At 28.0% G+C, this 19,548-nt stretch overlaps 3 protein-coding genes across 7 annotated transcripts in view; 1 reads left to right on the top strand and 2 right to left on the bottom strand.

Annotated features, from left to right (window-relative positions):
- Positions 1–14,990, bottom strand: part of LOC124424138 (TLD domain-containing protein 2) — a 226,875-nt gene extending 211,885 nt beyond the window's left edge. For 2 of the 3 annotated variants that reach the window (XM_046962757.1, XM_046962753.1), the window contains exon 1: positions 14,830–14,990. In XM_046962757.1, the coding sequence (XP_046818713.1) occupies positions 14,830–14,852 (23 nt within the window). In that variant the 5' untranslated portion in view covers positions 14,853–14,990. Of the gene's footprint in view, positions 1–1,751; positions 1,834–2,387; positions 2,510–14,829 lie in introns of those variants that run through there. The other variant, XM_046962751.1, reaches the window with a different exon arrangement.
- Positions 1–19,548, top strand: part of LOC124424154 (cilia- and flagella-associated protein 36) — a 118,017-nt gene that overhangs the window by 96,319 nt on the left and 2,150 nt on the right. The window contains exons 1-5 of one of the 2 annotated variants that reach the window (XM_046962795.1): positions 14,915–15,037; positions 17,726–17,952; positions 18,085–18,263; positions 18,345–18,535; positions 18,823–19,114. In XM_046962795.1, the coding sequence (XP_046818751.1) occupies positions 17,844–17,952; positions 18,085–18,263; positions 18,345–18,535; positions 18,823–19,114 (771 nt within the window). In that variant the 5' untranslated portion in view covers positions 14,915–15,037; positions 17,726–17,843. Of the gene's footprint in view, positions 1–14,914; positions 15,038–17,725; positions 17,953–18,084; positions 18,264–18,344; positions 18,536–18,822; positions 19,115–19,548 lie in introns of those variants that run through there. The other variant, XM_046962796.1, reaches the window with a different exon arrangement.
- Positions 16,115–19,494, bottom strand: LOC124424157 (39S ribosomal protein L11, mitochondrial). 2 transcript variants are annotated; one of them, XM_046962806.1, is made up of 4 exons: positions 19,307–19,494; positions 17,037–17,295; positions 16,749–16,938; positions 16,115–16,637 (listed from the first exon to the last, which is right to left on the bottom strand). In XM_046962806.1, the coding sequence occupies exons 2-4, from the start codon at positions 17,166–17,168 to the stop codon at positions 16,375–16,377; spliced, it is 585 nt and encodes a 194-aa protein (XP_046818762.1). In that variant the 5' UTR covers positions 17,169–17,295; positions 19,307–19,494; the 3' UTR covers positions 16,115–16,374. The 2 variants fall into 2 exon arrangements, with proteins under 2 accessions (XP_046818762.1, XP_046818763.1); XM_046962807.1 differs by lacking the exon at positions 19,307–19,494 and adding an exon at positions 18,868–18,983.

Genomic DNA, 19,548 nt, shown 5'->3' on the forward strand with positions numbered 1-19,548 from the left:
CTCTCAAAAAATTTTTCTAAAAAAAAGTATCTAAGCAACAAATGAATGAATGGAATGCAATTTTAAATAAAAAAGAAAAAGAAATCAAAATTGATAAATTTTTAACAATTTATATTTTTATTATTTTCTTTTTATAATTTTTTATTTTTTTTTATTTTATAAAGCAACACAACATCATGCCAAATCAAATCTATATAGATTCAGGAAACATAGATCCCATTAGAAACAAAACATTTAGACGTTCCTTGTGTTAATTCCAATGAAACTTACATCGTTAGTATGAAACTTGCATTAAACGAACCATTAGGAAGATTGAAGGCACAATAGCGAGTCGAATATAGAGATAATTCGATAGAAATGTGCACTTGGCGCTAATCTCCAACGTAAATTAGAAAATTATAAAAGATAGATAGATAGATAGATAGAGAAAAAGAGAGAGAGAGAGAGAGAGAGAGAGAGAGAAAACGAAACATTATTTGTAAGATTTATGATCCGATGACTTGAGGCAAAAAAAAAGACAACAAAAAAAAAGAAACTATTATATTCTATCCTTCAGGCAAATAGAAATGGAAATACCCAAACATGTGAATATGTTAAACTTAAATAATCTCGACGTTTTACACAAGTTAATAAGGGCATACTCTCCCTCGTGGAAACAACGATAATTATCACAGACGTCATAATTGGTAGCAGTGCGACGTGGAAATCGTTTTTATCGTACCGACCATCGTACCGTAAGTTAATGTCTATTTAATCGAGGTACATCTAAATAATCACCTTTAACAAACACGAATTATGTATGCAACACGCGTTATAAGATAATCGGGATTACAAAAGAAATTAAAAGGGAAGAGAGAGAGAGAGAGAGAGAGAGAGAGAAGCGATCATTCGATTAATCGAAAAAAATGTGTTCCATGTATCTTTATCTTAATGTGTAATATATAATTAAGTATATATAAGAGTTCGTCCAATTAACAACACATACATACATACAAATATACGTATATACATACATACGTACACACACGCACACACACACACACATATAATCACTTATATATTTAAATTATCTTTTAATTATTGAACTTATCGTCAATTATATATCCTCGAGTTAAAAAAAAAAAAAAAAAAAAATTACGGAGATATCGTTACTATAATAACAAATTAAGATATCATCGATTTCATTATGCAAGTAACATTAATTTCAACAAAAAAGAAAAGAAGAAAAAAGAAAAAAAAACCCATAGCAATCAATATAAATCTTGGAATGTCATATAATTAGTCGTACTCTTCAGAAATAGCCTCATGATCTAATAAAGTTAATACCAAACTTATCAGCTCAGAATCAACATCTTAAATTCTAACTAGCATGATAGTCTCGATTATACGAATTCTCGAAGTCGATGAAGAAGCATCATTTTAAACGACGATCATCATTCTCTATCGACTACGATTACGATAAAACGATTTAATATTGGAGAAACAGAGAGAGAGAGAGAGAGAGAAAGAGAGAGAGAGAGAGAGAGAGAGACAAAGAGATAATGAGATAAAGAGAAAGAGGGAGAAAGAGAGAGAAATAGAAAAAGTGAAAAAACGTCACATCGTCGTCAGAATCACACAATCACACAAAATAGATACAACATTAACATCAATGTCAACAACAATAATAACAAAGTTAACAACACACACATCGTGACACTGAAGAAAAGAGATATGACGTTTCCCTTTTCTTCTGATCGTCGGACACTTACCGAGAAGCACTATCGTTATGTATACGAATTATTCTGAGGGAAAAATAAACATATGATTCCGTTGAATGATGATGTTCCGTAACTTGAAACATAAAATAAATAAACAGATTTCACGGAAATTCAATGAAATTTAACAAAGAAATATATTAGATTAAAAGAAGTGAAGAAATTATGAAATAAAGAAATCGAATATAAATGATGTTTCTGAGACGAGAGAGAGAGAGAGAAAAAGAGAGATAGAGATAGAGAGAGAGAGAGAGAGAGAGAGAGAGAGAGAGAGAGAGAGAGAGAGAGAGAGAGAGAGTTAGTAGTAAAGATAAAGATAAAGAGAGACAAACAAAGATCAAGAGCAAGAGATCAAGACGGAAAGAAAAGGACAAGGATAAAAATAAAGAAAAAAAAGAAAGAGAGAGAGAGAGAGAGAGAGAGAGAGAGAGAGAGAGAGAGAGAGAGTGGGATAGAAATGAAGATAAAGATAAATTATAAATAGAGAGTAAGTTAAAGATAAATTATAAAAAGACATAAAGAGATAGAGATGATAAAAGAGACAGACAGACAGACAGAGAGAGAGAGAAAGAGAGAGAGAGAGAGAGAGAGAGAGAGAGAGAGAGAGAGAGAGAAAGATAGAAAACGTACTCGAGAATGAAATTGCAGAAACAAGTAGAACAAAGTCCGGTTATTGTGGTAACACGAAATAACTCGAACGTATTAAACCCTCACGGAGGGATCGTCGCGAGGTAACTGACGTTTCACCGATGTTCATAGTTGAACGGAAGCGCGCACCCTCTCGACCCACCACCACCTCTTCTCCTCTTTCACCCAACTTCTCTACCTCTCAACCTCCCTCGTATCCGTACGAGTCTCCCCTCGATGTCGCCATCTAGCCACCCTCGTCGGCACCGTAACCACCCCGACGACGTAGATACTTCATCCTCTTGCGATATCTAGTGCGCGCGAGCGCGCACACACGTATCCATATATACATACATACGAAGTATTGTAGTCAACTCTTTCTCTTCTCTCTCTCTCTCTCTCTCTCTCTCTCTCTCTCTCTCTCTCTCTCTCTTTCTCCCTGTCTGTCTTTCTATCTATCTCTTTACTCTCTAGCCGAATGTATATCTCTGTCTTTCACTTTGTACACGTATTCTTGTTAGCATTAAACGTATATTGGCAAATGTTGTTAACTCGTAAGAGATTTTTTTCCTATTTATTTTGTCTAAATTCTTATTTACTTACTTTTTTCTTCTCCTTCTTTTTTTTCTTCTGTTTTTTCCCTTTTTTGTTTTTTTTCTTTGATTTTATTTAATTTCTCAAATTTATTCCACATTAGAAATTAGCTCGTTTTTTGAAATATATATGTCAAATTAATTTCGTATCATTTTTCATTCGAAATATGTATCTATCATACGTGTTAATTATTTGGCTATATCATTTATTAAGTTATCTTTTTTGTTTTTTCTTTTTTCTTTTTCTTTGTTATACATATCATCATTTGTTATACATGTCATCATTTTTTTCTAATTTATCTATTGGATTTTAATTGGTTTAATTATAAATATTCCGAATTATTTCGTTTCATTTTTATCAAAATAGTACACATCAATTACTTGACTCATATTTAATATATAACTTATGGTTAATTTCTTTTTTTTTTTATTTCTTAATTATTTTTTTGACTTATCCGTTTGATTATGACTAATTCGATAAAATATATCGAATCTTTTTATTTTATTTTCGTCGATATACTCTTAAATTACTTGTATATATCTTCTCTTTTATATACTTTATTTCTGATTTGATTTTTTTTCTGTTTGTATCTTTATTTTTTTTTATTTTTTTATTCTATTATTATACTTTATGTATAGAATAGTTGAAAAAGGCATCTCATTTTTTTTCTTTTTTTTCTTAAGAATAACATTGCTTTCTCGCTATTTCTTTTTCTGGTATATTATTTCTGATCGTGTCGCCATTAAATAAAGTGTTCTCTTGTAAATTGAGATAGGAAAAATAAAAAAATCAAAACAAAAGGATAAAAAATTTTGATTACAAGTATTAAAAAGATAAAATTTATATGTTCGGCTCGAAATATTTGAAGTTTTCGGATTGTTACGCAGAATTCGTGAGGAGGAGGAAACAAAAAAGAAAAAAAAATGAATATTTTTCGCAAAGAGAAAATTTCGAATACTCCTCTACGAGAGTAGTAGGTACATACTTCAAATTTTGTTTTTTTTTTTTTTCGAAATACTAAAAGATAAATATTCGAGTTGTTGAAACTTTATAAATAGATATATATACATATGTATATATATGTACAAAAAAAAAAACAAAAAAAAAGAACAAAAAAATAAATAACATCATATATATATATATATATATATATATATATATATATATATTATATATAAAAGAAATACGATCGAAAAAAAAATATTAACACCGAGCTAATATTTAGCAATGTAAGAATTAATGTTTATCTTCTTTTTTTTTCACATAAACGTACGCATCTACAGATACATATACATGTAGAGTATATATGTGTGTATGTGTGTATGTATATATACACACGAAAAAAAATTTTGAGAAATGTAAATAGCATCGACGACATTTAACTGTATTGCAATACATTTTAACAAGTAAAAAATGAACAATAAAAATAATTAAAAAAAGAAAAATTAACTAAAAAATAATAATTAACCATAAAATTAACTAAAAATTAATAATTAACTATTGTTTATTTTTCATTACTATAAATGACAAATTTACACACAAACACATACACATATGCTAATGATGGAATAAATTATTGGATATAAGATAAAAAATTATAATTCTCTTTGATATAAGTACAAGATTTTTTCTTTTACAAATAATCGAAACGTACCGTTCTCGAGACGAGAATTTCGAATAATTGAAAGAAAGAAAGGAAGAAAAAAAAAGAGAAAGATAGAGAAAGAGATTTTCGCGAATGAAAGGATACCGTTGTTCGTGTGCAGAAAGGTAAGAGGAAAATGGGAGAATGGTCGATGCCGCAAGGTCGTACGATATCGACGGCCTATCCGAGTTTCTATGTATGTACTATATATACATATGTATATAGGGTGTCTCGAGTCAATTTAACGCTTCATTTTCTTTCATCGACTCGTTTGCTTTCAAACGTTTCTGCGACTGGTTGTATGTTAAATGTTAAGTCCATTGTCCGTAGTTATGGTACGTTGGGTATGCATGGAAAACTTGAAAAGAAAAAAAAAAAAGAAAAACAAAAAAAAGGAAACTTGTGAATTTAATCATCTAACCTGTGATATAACAATCGTCGTGTATATATGTATATATGTGTGTGTAATACGTAATTACATATGTATATGCACAGTCTATAATGTAGAACTTATGTTATATGTGATTAAAATAAATTTTCCGACGTTATTCTGTAACTCTGATATTTTTGTGTTTACCTTGAAATTTAATAAGATGTAATGGATATTAGAAATAATTAAAAAGATATTCGATAATATTAGATAATATTAGGAAAATGTTAAAATAATACTTTACATTAAAATGACAAAAGAATAAATCGTTATATATTTGTATATAATATAATTATACGAAAATTATGCATTGAAACATCGTTTAATATTTAAAATCTGTTTCTATATTGATATTAATCTATTGATATTAACAAAATGATGCGTTAATCAATAATACAAATTAATTAACCTAAAATTAATTATTTTAATCGGACATTTTCTCAAAACATTATGAGAAATTTATCTATAATATTAAATAAATATAACATACAATTTTATAAATGCCTTTTTTTCTTTTGTTCTGCTTTTATCTAACATAGAGTATATGAGATATACTTAGATACGGAACAAACATTTTATAACCAACTATTTTTTTGTATATCAAATATTTTTAAGTTATTAATTGTCTTTCATTAATCAATAATCATTATTACAACAACAAAACCGAAAAAAAATAAAATGGCCAATTATTTATATTTTATAATTTAAATTACCAATTGGAATAAATACTTCTCATTTTTATATCGATTATTGTAATACATACAAAATGCAAAATATTTCCTCATTATAATCATCAATTTATTAATATATACATATCTACGTGTCTGAATAATTGTTGGTAGTTTTGTTCTTGAATAAAGAAAAAATAGTTTATTAATAAAATAAAAGAAAAGAAATAAATAAATACATAATATTTATCATTTATTATACAAACTCCCTGAAAATATTCTGTTCAACAAAAACTGAAGATTCCATGAAACGTAAAAGCACCCTACCGAATTGATTAGCTCGTTCGAAGAAAAGCAAAAAGATATTACGACCAAAAGTAGTCTTTTGCTACTCGAAGGGACGAGCTTCGTTCGACTATAATCTCGTAAATTTTGTCCGCAGGTATGGATGAGTGAGTTGGATAGGGTAAGAGGTAAAGGAATGATAAGACAAAGAGGAATGGGAGCAAGACAGAGGACAAGCAAAGTCTCTGTTTCAACTTCCTTGATTTGCGATAAAACTTCGAAATGAGTCCACCTAAGAGGACCGTACTAAAATTCGACCGGACATATTCTTAAGATATCACATATGTGTAAAATTATAGATAAGAACTCGGCCAAGCAGGGACTTCTACTGCAAATAAAAAAGAAAGAAAGAAAGAAAGAAAGGAAATATTGGTATTATATCTTTTACCGTTATAGAAACCAAAATACGAGAGTAGTACCGAAAATAACACGATATTTTTACCGATATTTACAAATAATTATTTTTGATTTTTCTATTTTATTTTTTTACAATTTTCAAGATATTTATAAGGACATTACGACATTGTGTTAACAAATTTATAACGAAACCAATATAGTGTCGAAATCATTGTAATACCAAATATATTAATCAAAATAATTACCAGTATTTTTTTGATAATATGTATAGTGTGATATCGCGTATAAAAAATAATACGATGTTCGCAATTGTCGAAACGTTATAATTCCTTTCTACGTCCATTATTAATATATAATTTGTTAGTTGATTAAGTATACTTGTAATATTCGATCGAAACCAAGGACTCAAATGTTTTATGATAAAGCTACCATTACAATAACCTACGTTTTACGACATACATTTTTTTACAAATTCAATGAATTAAATTTATTCTTGGAACCGTTGGAAAAATTTTCTCATTCTTATGATCAAAAAATTCTGTGGTTTCGTCTAATCCCTCGAGCAATAACGCATTGTCGTGAAACATTTCATCACGACGAAACCTATCTTTGCAAATGTCACTAAGGGGTGGTTCTTCATTTTCAATCTGTCCTAAAGACGGTCTAAAGAGAATCATTTTAAAATTCTCGAATAAAGGAAAAATGATTTTTCCAGAATTATATTCGCCAGCTAAAATTGCTTTAGCAGTATTATCAATATAAGTTAATGTCATAAGTTAATGAAAGATCATTCTCGTCTTCAAAATATGTATCTACTAATCCCATTAAGATATAATTTATCGGATATACAATAAATGATATATCAATAATTAGAATTAACAAAAATCTAAATATAAGTTGATTTTTATTAAATATATTTTTATTGTTTTAAGTTATTCAAAAAGAAAAATATATTTCGATCTTACATAACTAACTATGTTTGTAATAAAAAAATATCCCGAAATAAATACCGATATTTTTGGATTTTCGGTAATAACACTTGGTAAAATATTAAGTCCTTCCAACAAAGAACAAATTAATAGCATGATTAATAACAAATTAAAAAAAGGCATTAGATAATATGTGTATGTGTGTATGTGTGTATAAATATATATATTCTCTTGAATTAAACGTCTATATCTTATAACAAACGATTTGTATCAATGCATTTACTTCTGTAGAAAATTCATTATACAAAAGTATGTTAATAAACATAAATAAATGAACTCTTTATAAACACAATATTTCTCATATACAAAAATAATTGTAATACGTAATAAAACAAACAAAACTTTTATCGATAGAAAGATATAATGCAAGAAGAAAACGTTGACACCTTCGAATATTATGAAGAAAGATTGAATTTTATGACGGAAGAAAACATGAAATAAGATTTAGAAAAAAAAAAGGAATACAAATACGTATACGTGTTACATAACTTATATTTAAATTAATATTTTAACAGAGGGAAAAAGCCTGATAACGAAACGTTGGACGGAAGAAAGGTAAAGATAAAAGTGACGATTAGAAACTAACATGGGTGTATGGAAGATAGAAAAAAAGAAAAAAAAAATTACAAGTATTATAATCGACACTGTGGTAACCAGATGGGGAGAAGAGATAAAAACCTGGATTAAACGTGCATATGTAAGTAAACAAGTGTTAATATATGTAGCTAGTGTCACTTACAAACGTGAGCGAATGGCCACGAAACGGTCATGTAAAGATAGAATGAGCGTGCCTTATCTCTTGATTTTTCGTGTCATCCTTTCCCACTTTTACCTTTTAAACATCTAATTAGAAAAGACAAAGAGTGATAGAGATAGAGAGAGAGAAAAAGAGAGAAAAAGCTGATGAGAAAAACTAATCTAAGGGCTTCGAAAAGTTCGAAGTATGTCGTTTGTCGCGATTTCATGATAGAATCGATCAAGGATTATAACTGCAAAAGAAACATCGTAAAAAATCTGATAGAATTATTATATATTGTCATTTAATCCTTCGTAATGTCATGTAATATTCAAATCACATTTTGTTCCCTTTGGTGAGATAAATGATTGAAAAAATTGATTAAGATACTCCAATCAGGTGGATGCACCTGTGTTTCTATTGTATTCACACACTCGTAAATTCGTTGCACGTCTTTCGCACACATACGGCGAATGCATACTTCTGCTTCAATATTCACGGAACGTACGATCGTACCAGATAAGAATTTTCTTATTTATCCAAAACTCGTTGATGACGTTACTTCACATGTGCGACACATATTGAAAACCTGCTGAATAAACCTAACATCGACATAGATTTCGAGAATCGAAGAGATTATTTTGAATAACTACAAACAGGGTTTAAGCAAAAAATTTAGAAAAAATTCAATTTGTTAAATACTCATTTAATATTAGTTTTATCTATGTTGCAATAATAATTACTTAAAAAAGAATATATATATACATATATATATATATATATATATATATATATATATATATATATATATATATATATACTTAGGTCATTTCCACAATTGGTTAATTTTTTCAAAAAAAAACAAAATCATTTGAATTTATTAGATCGTTCGTTTCGTATATTAATCAACTCTACTACTTTAATCCGTCTAATAATAATAATAATAAAATTTTCTTTCATATAATCTCTCGAAGGAAACTTTCATTTTTCCAGGATGAGACATATCGTTAAAAATATAAGTACTCATTGTCAACGAGCCTCGAATGTCATGAATACTAGGTATCGTTTGACGTCTCCTGAATCTAGTCCGAATATCGATCGGTCCTTAAAGTGAACCATTCGACGATAAGACCGAAGGAACGATCAACTGGTCGTAATAGTCTTTCTCTTATAATCCATTTTAATCGAAAGTATCGTACGATACCAGCTGATCGGATCTATAACTTCATTTTCTTAAACTCACTTATCATCCCTTTTCTCTTTATCAATAAGTTTCTTTTTAATCGATTTTCTATAACCTATTGCAATAAATATATACAAAATCGATTGTTTATCCGGAAAAAAATAAAACAAATAAAAATCAAAAACAATTTCAGTCACGATCTGATAATTTTTTACTGTACAAATAATAAGTTCATTTTATTGTATTAATAAAAATCGTTGATTTATAAAATTATCGATGTCTTCAATAGTTCTTCACTTTTTCTTCTTACTACGATTTTTTATACATAAATAATAAAGAAAAAAAAACCTAACTCATATTTTAACTTAATCCTCTATGAACATATATTTGTGTGTGTGTGTGTATATATATATTCATATATGAATTTTGGAAATTTTATTTTATTATTTCGTCACAAAATTATTAGAATTAATTTATATTAATATCGAATTAATTAAGTTTAAATATTAAACGTTGATTAAATTCTTTCTAGATATATATTATACATATTATAATGTAATAACACTTATTATGTAATATTAGTTAAAGTATAAATTATAGATATTACATTATAATTATATCTATTAGGAGGATCGCAAAGTAATGTCGCTTTCTTAAATTAAATTCAAACGAATAAATTTTTAACAAGTTTTTATTTTTAATCACAATCAAATATCGACATGAGCAGAAACGACATTACTTTCCGGTCCCTTTAATATTATATACTATTAGTTATAGTATGAGTTAAACTTATTATAGTATAATTATAACAATATATGTCATTTAGAAGAACTATAAGTTTAATATTATATAACGTCTATTTAAAACCAAGGAAAAATAAGGTCGGGTTTAAAAAAAGGTTTAACATGATCGTTAACTTATAGAGACGATCATTTTTCTCTTTCTTAACTATTTTCGCATCTTCATATATTATAAGAAACAGAACTGTAATTTATTGTAACATAACCGATAGAAAAATCGATATAGTTCGTTTGACTTTCAAGCAGCCAGTAGAATATTCTATGCATCTATGTCAACGTACGGCCTTCCTACAGAGAATGCACAGCATAGATAAATCAGAGAATACAGACAGGATCTCTTTCTATGAGCAGACAACTCGGCTACGAACAAGCAACGTATAGATAAGTTAACAAAGCAAATTTTGTGGTCGATTTTCCTATAGTAAGGATCGATACCAAATTCGTAATTTTTTCTTTCTCCCTCCCTACCTCTCTCTATTCCTCTTTATCTTTCTCTCTCTCTCCCTCCCCCCCTCTCTCTCTCTGTCCCTCTCTTTCACTCTCTCTCTCTCTCTCTCTCTCTGTCTATGTCTTTTTTTCTCCCTCTCTTTCTCTCCCTCCATCTGTCATTGTTATTCTTAAAGATCATTCAATACAGACAAAGTAAATTTTCATTGAATGATACCAATGAATATGGGAATTGTTCTTCGATCGTTCTAAATACTAATATTTTTCTAATACTTCATTTTATCTAGTAAAAGAGTCACAAAATGACATGATCATTTTGATTAGTTATAAATGTTTTTATAAAGATATCTACTTACAATTTCATCTAATGTTCTTTTTAAGACATTATGACATATGATATATGTTATATATGTTCATATTATCAGGAAAGGAAAAAAGAAATTTATTAAAGTTTATAAATTATGATAGAATACAGAGGAGAAAAACAGGTGTATTATAAAGAATAATTATAATAAATATACACATACACATATCTAATAAAAGAAAAATATAATATATAAAAAATAATAAAATTTATTAAATTATTCTTTGATATATAACATTTTTATATATTTAATATATGGAATTATATTATTAAAAAATTATTATTAAAATTAATATTTTAATTATTTAAATTTAAATTCTCTTTATAAATATATAAATTCTTGTTTCCTCTCCTTCTGTAGTTTTTTTTTTCTAATCGTAAAACAATATATATATATATATATATATATATATATATATATATATATATATATATATATATATATACATATATATATATATATATATATCCTTCGGTCTCTGTTGACAAATCTAATCTATCATGGTAATCTAATACCAAAGTATACAATGACTCACTATAAAGTATATAATAGTAATTATACTTACATAAACGAAATAAAATCTAAATTAAATCACACGTCAATGAAATTAAAACCGAGATAAATTGTGGATAATTATAATATTAATGTTTTTCTCTAAATTCAAACTATTATACATAACTACATATTCATTTTCTAATATCTATAATAATTGTCTTTAATATTCTATGAATTTCAAATATTTTCATCGATAACAATTATCTTTTATGAAATATAACATGTGAATTTGGTTTGTAAATATGATCTGGTTGATAACTATGAGTATTTTTTCAAATATTTATTTTAAGAATATGTACACACACATATATATATATATATATATATATATATATGTATATATATATATATATATATATGTATATATTTAATACTTACATATATATATATATATATGATAGATATTTGTACTTTCACCGATAAAAACGAAGTAATTCTTTTATCAGATAAAAAGTGTAGGTAAAAGTGATGACACAAAACGAAAATGAAATATATAAAGTATAGTATAATATATATATATATATATATATATATATATATATATATATTATACTATACACGATTGACGTTTATATTGTTATCGATAGAAACGAAGTAACTCTATCAAGACGAAAGTGACGTCACGAAAATTAAAAAAAAAAAAAATTCAATATAGTTTAAGTAACACGATTAATATTATATGTGAACATTTATATAAATATTTCAAAAATATCAGTCTAAAAATAATCTTTTACGTCAAAATTGAAAAAATACCAATACGTATCTACGTAGTACTTACAATACAGGATATATGTTTAGAAATGTCCAAATAAATATCTCACGACTAATTGAAATTATAAGAAAATTTAATCGGAGAAATTTCCACGACAGCTCTAATTCTATTACAAAGTGCATATAAGAAAAAATTTTTTTCTTTTTCTTTCTTTTTTACTCATCACTCTTCCGAGTTACGAAGGTCGACACAGTTTCTTTCCTCCCATATCTATACAGCAACGATCATTCGCAATCAAAATCATATTCAGTAAAATGCATCGTTCATAAGATAATTTTAAGTATTCTTCCATATTAAAGTAAAGTTTATTACTTAATTTAAATTAGAGTTAAGTATTTAAAGTAGAATTGATTTTCCTTAATACAATTTGAAAAAATAATCGTTTAAGCTATAAAATATTTTGAAGTTGTTTACGTCTTTAAATTATCATTGACATTAAACTCGTCCAAATTACTACGACTGCTTGATTTATTAAATAACGTATATATATACCATTTATAAATCACGGACTGTGAATTATATTACAAAATATAAATCTGCTCAATCAGTCAATTTTTTTTACTAAACATTATTTTGATTGCGAATATGAACTATTAACTTACAAATATGCAAGAAAAAAAAGATTATAGATATCCGTATAAAGAAATCCATTTAAGAAGAAGAAGAAGAAGAAGAAGAAGGAAAAAAGAAACTACGTCGATCTTTTGTAAATTGAAAAGGTCACGAGTAAACAAAAAAAAGAAAAAAAAGGAAAAGAAAAGAAATAGAAAGAAAAAGAAATAGAAAGAAAAAAGAAAAGAAATATTTACATGCGTCTTGCAACTGACTATCAAAATGGTGCAAATTTTTCTTAATAAACTTTCTTGTAAAATTCAATCAGTCGCGTAATATTTCCTCGGACGTCTATAAACGGACACTGTATACATGTCTATATACGTATATATACATGTCTATATACGTATATATACATACATATACACATACATATATACATACTTATATACATATATACATACATATATACATACATATATACATACTTATATACATATATACATACATATATAAATACATATATATATAAGTATATATATATACATATATATATATACATACATATTGTCATCTACAAGCGGCTACCCGTAATTTCCCGCTCATTACGTGGGCGTGTTGGAAGGTCATATTTCCACAGAAGAAGAAGAAAAAGAAGAAAAAGAAAAAAAAAAGTTTCGCATATTCTTCAGATTTTTCAAAAGTCGATAACAGAATTGTCATTCTTTTTTTCTAGTGCCTCTCTTATCTATACCTTTTCAAATAATTTCTCGTATACTTTTTATATAATATTATTAAATCTTTAAAGAACATTAAAAAAGAAAAAAAAACATTCACTCTTTTCTAGAGTTTTAATATCAGTTCAGTATCAGTTACTCGGAATACATCGAAGAAAAGAAAAAAAGAAAAAAAGAAAAAAGGGGGAAAAAATAAAAAAGAAAGAAAGAAAAAGATTATTTAAATCTTTATGCATATTGACTCGAAATTTAAAAAGATTCTGAGAATTAGTATGCTAATACGATGAAATTCGACCGTGGGAAACGTCATTTCGAGTAGGATCTATTATATGCATATTATATATATAATACATAAATGTGTTTATATATATATATATATAATACATAAATGTGTTTATAAATATATATATATATAATACATAAATGTGTTTATATATATATATATATATATATATATATATATATATATATATAAATGAACATTAATCAAATGTTCTTCGCTGTCTCATGAAAAGTGATATAATTTTATATATTAATCATTTAAATATATAAATGATATAATTTATAAGAGAGAAAAAAAACAAAAATATCATTCGAAGAATAAAATCGGTAAAGAACAATGATACCTTTGAAGTTGGCTACAGCATGACCATCCAAAGGGGTCACCGTAACCTCTGATGAATGTGCAACGCACACGTTTTACATTAAATGAAACCATTCAATTGACATTAGTCACGTACATAAATTCGACGAAAAAAAAGAAAGAAAAATGAACGATACGATGGTATAAATGATATTATTCCCAATTAATTCGATTTATTTTAAAATCCATTGAACGTCCACCACGTACTTACTACATACTTTCTATATAACTTCTCTATCTCAATCAATCTATCTATCTATCTATCTATCTATCTATCTATTTAACCATCTTTCTTCTTCTCAATCCCATTCTCCGTCTATTTATATATATATATATATATACATATATATATACACATATATATATATATATATATATATATGTATGCTCTATACGCGCATGAAACAGAAGAATAAAAGAAAAAGAGAAAAACAGACGGACAAATGGATAGTTTAACTAGATAGACAATGACAGAAAACGAAGAGAGAGAAAGAAAGATATATATATATATATAGAAAGAGAGAGAGAGAGAGAGAGAGAGAGAGAGAGAAAGATAGACGATAAATGAACAGAAAAGAGATAGTAAATAAAGGTGTGAAAGAAAGAAAATATCGTTTAAAAACTCACATTTTTCCGCGATCCGCCGCCATAGGTCCTGGGAAAGAATTTGACGTTTCGAACTTAACGAGGCACGTCGTCGTCCTTTCTGGAACTCTTCTCTCCTCTTCCTCCTTCACCCCCGCGAGCTTTCAGGATGTCACACCTCTATCGCAACGGACACCGCCATGCGCGGGGCTAAAACGTCGGGAGGGGAACGTGAACACACCAAAGAAAGGTAATCAAGAAATCATATAATCGCGAATATGTATATACACAAATGCGCACACACACACACACACATATATATAATATATAGTGCGTGTTATCGGTTAAAACCGGCTAACCAGACGAAAACTCTGACAGCAAAACCGCGTGCGAGTTCCACAGTGATACAAGTCCACGTTACCTGTTTTTTCTCCCTCCTATTCAATCTCTCTCTTTTTTTTCTTTTTCTCTCTCTCTTTTCTCTCTCTCTCTATGAGTCGCGCGTTCTTGCTCTCTCCTCTCCTCCCCCTCTTCGTTGCCTTCCGCGCAACCACACACGAAACCGCGCGAACTTACACGAACACAATCTCCTCTTTCTATTCTTCTTCTTCTTCTTCTTCTTCTTCTTCTTCTTCCTCCCTCTTTTTATTCTCCTTCTTTCTTTCTCTTCTTAGAGCGGTAACACGATAATCCTAATGAAAATTTACGATTGGACAGCTGACGATTATTTTTTCACATGTATATAAGAATGAAAAAAAAAGTAACGAATAACAATTCTCGCGACACAGTGTCCTACATAAATACGTACGTATTATGTTCACGTCCACGAAATTTCTTTTTCGACTCGAAGAAAAGCTCTTGCCGAACGCTACCCGACTCCCGGCCTCCAAGCTGTCATCGATCGTACAGGCGCGAGCGTCGACTCAACTTACACTACCATCTACCGGCGGGATGTTAAATTTATTAAGATTCTTCGCTTAACAATTTGTAATTCTATATACAATAGACCCCCATACAACGCAATTAATACGTTCCCGCGTTGTATCAAATCGCGTCATAGGAAATTGTGTTATACATTTGGGAAAAAAAAATAAAACAATTATGAAACAGAAAAATATCGTTCCAATACATATTTTTAGCGCGTTGTAGCAACTCGCGTTATACTCGGGTTCTACTACTGCTGTATATATATAAATAAACCAACAACACATGTTCTATATCGATAATAATATCGCTATGATTCTGATGATTTCTCGATTAATAGCATTTGTTTTGTCCGAAGATAAAAAGGATTCGTGTAATAATATCAATTCTCTTATTTGCAATATAAAGATTATCATATATTTTATTTGTTTTATTTTATTTCTTTTTGTTTTTTTCTACTGAAACGAGGTAATCGTTCATTATTACTCAGTCAAATTTTCTACTACTTGTTATAATTGTTTTGTTACATAAAAAAACTGTAATGTACAGTTAATGCTTTATGTATACGATGAAACTGTTACAGGATAACGAAATATAATGCGAACATATAATGTTTCATTATATATAAATGTTTATATTTACTTTTCTGCAGAACAATATTTTTTATACTGTTCTAAGCAATTTAGTTTCCTTAGCCAATTGGAGTTCTTTTTTACGTTCTATAACCTTTAGTTCTCTTTCTTCCAAAAATTCTGCATATTCTTGTGGATCTAGTTCTCGTACTATCTCGATGCCACAAGTTCTAGCTATTCCGACTACCATTATACAAATTTGTTCTAAAGACAGTAACGCTAACGGGGGATCTTCCGATTTTATTTTCGCAATTTCGTACAAATGTTTTAGAGTTATCTTGCCTGCTACTTCGCCTGTAACAAAAAAATTAAAAATAACGTATTAACTAATTAATAATATTTTACCTTTAACAAGTTATTACTTTATATATCTCTTTATAAACTACTGACATTAATATTTTATACCTTTCTCCATTTTTGCTACTTGTATTCCAGCTGCTTGTTTTAAAAAATAAGTGGTTGGTGGTTTATGTATAACTAGATTGTAACTTCTATCAGCATTTACACTGACTCTACACGGTAATGGAATTCCTTCTTTGATATGCTGCGTCTTTTCATTAAAATCTTTACAGAAATTAGGAATATTGATATTTCTCTAAAAATATAAAAAATATTAAATTAGTATAAACCATTCACAAACTGTATACAACTGTAAAAAAAAATAAAGAATAAGTTAAAAACTTTTATTCTAACCTGTCCAAGCATAGGACCTAATGGTGGACTTGGCTTCGCCATTCCTGCAGGTATATCCGTACGTAATTTAGAAGAATGATCTACTTTCTCCATTATTTTTTTAATTGTTCTCATTTTCCCTGCCTTCGACATTATGAATATCAATAACAATTTGATATATAACCTCAAAACTAACTTCTTTCACGTTGGTACATTTGCAGTCCGGTTTACCGATCGAGCAACTCTACTTAATCTTATCACGATATATCATGCCTTTATGCTGAAATAAAAAACATTTAAAGTTGGTAGTAAGATTTTCTTAAAAATTATCATAGTGTAATTTGATTTATGTCTTATTTAATTCATTTTTAAAAAAAAGGGAAACAAAATATCTACGCTACGATGTAATTAATCATAAAAAATTAATTGAATACTACTTATAGCGTAAATATATATATATATATATATATATACACACACACATAAATATATGTATACATATGTATATGTATACACATATATATATATATATGTGTGTGTGTGTGTGTGTGTTATTAGAAATAACATACATAAATCTTGGAAAATTATTATCATATCATATGTGTATATATGTATAATACATACATGTATATAAATTTCTATATACTAAACTTAAAATATCGGTGGTCTAGCGCAGGCTTGTAAAAGCAATTCTGTTTTGTACACCGTAGCTATGACTACAATTTATGGAACACGCGAATAGTTTAGCTCAAATTCTCTCGTGGAGAAGAAAAAAGGATAGACGACCGTCAAAAGCATTACATATTTTACGTTATCAATAAAATTAATATGAATGACAAGGAAGATTGTGCATGGGTCTTTGATTCATTAGTTGGATTTTTGCAAGGCCCAATTTGGTCTGCACCATTGCTGACCTTCATAGAAGAAAAATCATTGAGTACGTGTTACTATATATGTTATAACAATTATATAATCAAAAAATAAATAAATAAAAAGAAAAAGAAAGAATAGTTATCATCATGATATATATCAATACGCAAAATTATGAAACAATAATTCACTTTTATAGTCTTCGAAGCAGACGAGGAGGATAACAATGAAGAATATCGTAAAATATATCAGGAATATAAAAATTTGGTAGATCTCTTACTCGGATGTTTCATGGAGGACATGGGTATAACACCGGAACAATTCGAATACGCATGTAACATTAACAAAAATACAAAAATGCCGATACAATTTCAACAAGTTAGTGAAACGTAAAAAAAAAATATAATAAGCAATTGTCAAAAAATAATCAATCGTAAATTTTACAATTTAACGTTTCAGAGTTTATTCGAACAAATATGGGCGGCAAACGAGTACGAAATCTTTAAAAGGATGATGATACAAAAGAATTTAGAGTTGCAATTGCAGGCATTGAACATGATAGAACAAAAATTTGGCCTAACTCCAGCTTCTCTTATGTACGAAACAGAAGGTTTGCAGGACGAGGAATTAGTAATGGAAGAGTTAATTAAGTGAGTTAACTTTCCGTAAAAATGATGTTCAAGATTTTCCTTTTCAATCATAATAACAATAATAATAACAATAACAAAAATAATAATAATAATAATAATAGTAATGATAATAATAAGAATAATAATAATAATAATAATAATAATAATAATATAATAATAATAATAATAATAATAATAATAATAATAATAATAATAATAATAATAATAATAATATAATAATAATAATAATAATAATAATAATAATAATAATAAAAAAGAAAAAACAGTTAACAGGTATGTTTTCGTAGTAAACACATTATGGAGAGTCAAAAGGAAGAACAAGCGATACCTACGGAAACTTCTCTTGTTGAAGAGCACGAACGTCTTGCTAATGAGTATCGTAATGAGAGGACATTGATGGAGGAAGCTTTGAGGGCTACGACACGATCTTCTGAAAATTCTTCTCTCGAACCAGAGACAAATACTACTCATGAGAATATCAAAGCTCGAATTGAAAAATTAGAAAAATTGCCGCCATTGAAAACATTTCAACCACTTGAACCGATATCTTCAACAAAAATGGAACGAGTTCGGAACAATGTATATATATTACTATATATATATACATAGGATGTCTCGGAACTGATAGTATAAGTGAAAAAAGTGATTTTGTAAAAAAAAAAGTCGAAAATGAATATTGTTTCATAGAAGGCTTCGTTTACGGTAAAAACGATTTTTTTTAAATGCAATGCGTGCATACGAAATTACGACTAATTGCAAGCTATGACTCACCGCCAAACAGACCGAGCGATACATATGTCACCGTTCTGATGGATCAACGAAAACTTACTGTGATCACATAAATCACATATTGGAAGAAGTCGCAGAGAATTATTTACAAACACGATGAATCACATTTTATTCGTAATTATATACGCACGTCACGACCCAATGAGTTTTCAAAGTCGATCTTTTCGAAAACTAAGCCTCATATGAAACAAAAGAAAAACGTTAATTTATATTTTCGACTTATT

The sequence above is a fragment of the Vespa crabro genome, chromosome 5 (assembly GCF_910589235.1).
Source record: "Vespa crabro chromosome 5, iyVesCrab1.2, whole genome shotgun sequence".
In the NCBI taxonomy this organism is placed as follows: domain Eukaryota; kingdom Metazoa; phylum Arthropoda; class Insecta; order Hymenoptera; family Vespidae; genus Vespa; species Vespa crabro.

Bases quoted from the DNA above. Each gene is read 5' to 3' on its own strand.
- LOC124424157 (XM_046962806.1), bottom strand. From the start codon at position 17,168: ATGTCGAAGGCAGGGAAAATGAGAACAATTAAAAAAATAATGGAGAAA. The intron at 16,939-17,036 runs GTTAGAATAAAA...TTATATTTTTAG, and splicing joins TAGGTCCTATGCTTGGACAG to AGAAATATCAATATTCCTAA. The intron at 16,638-16,748 runs GTATAAAATATT...TTTTTGTTACAG, and splicing joins AGTAGCAAAAATGGAGAAAG to GCGAAGTAGCAGGCAAGATA.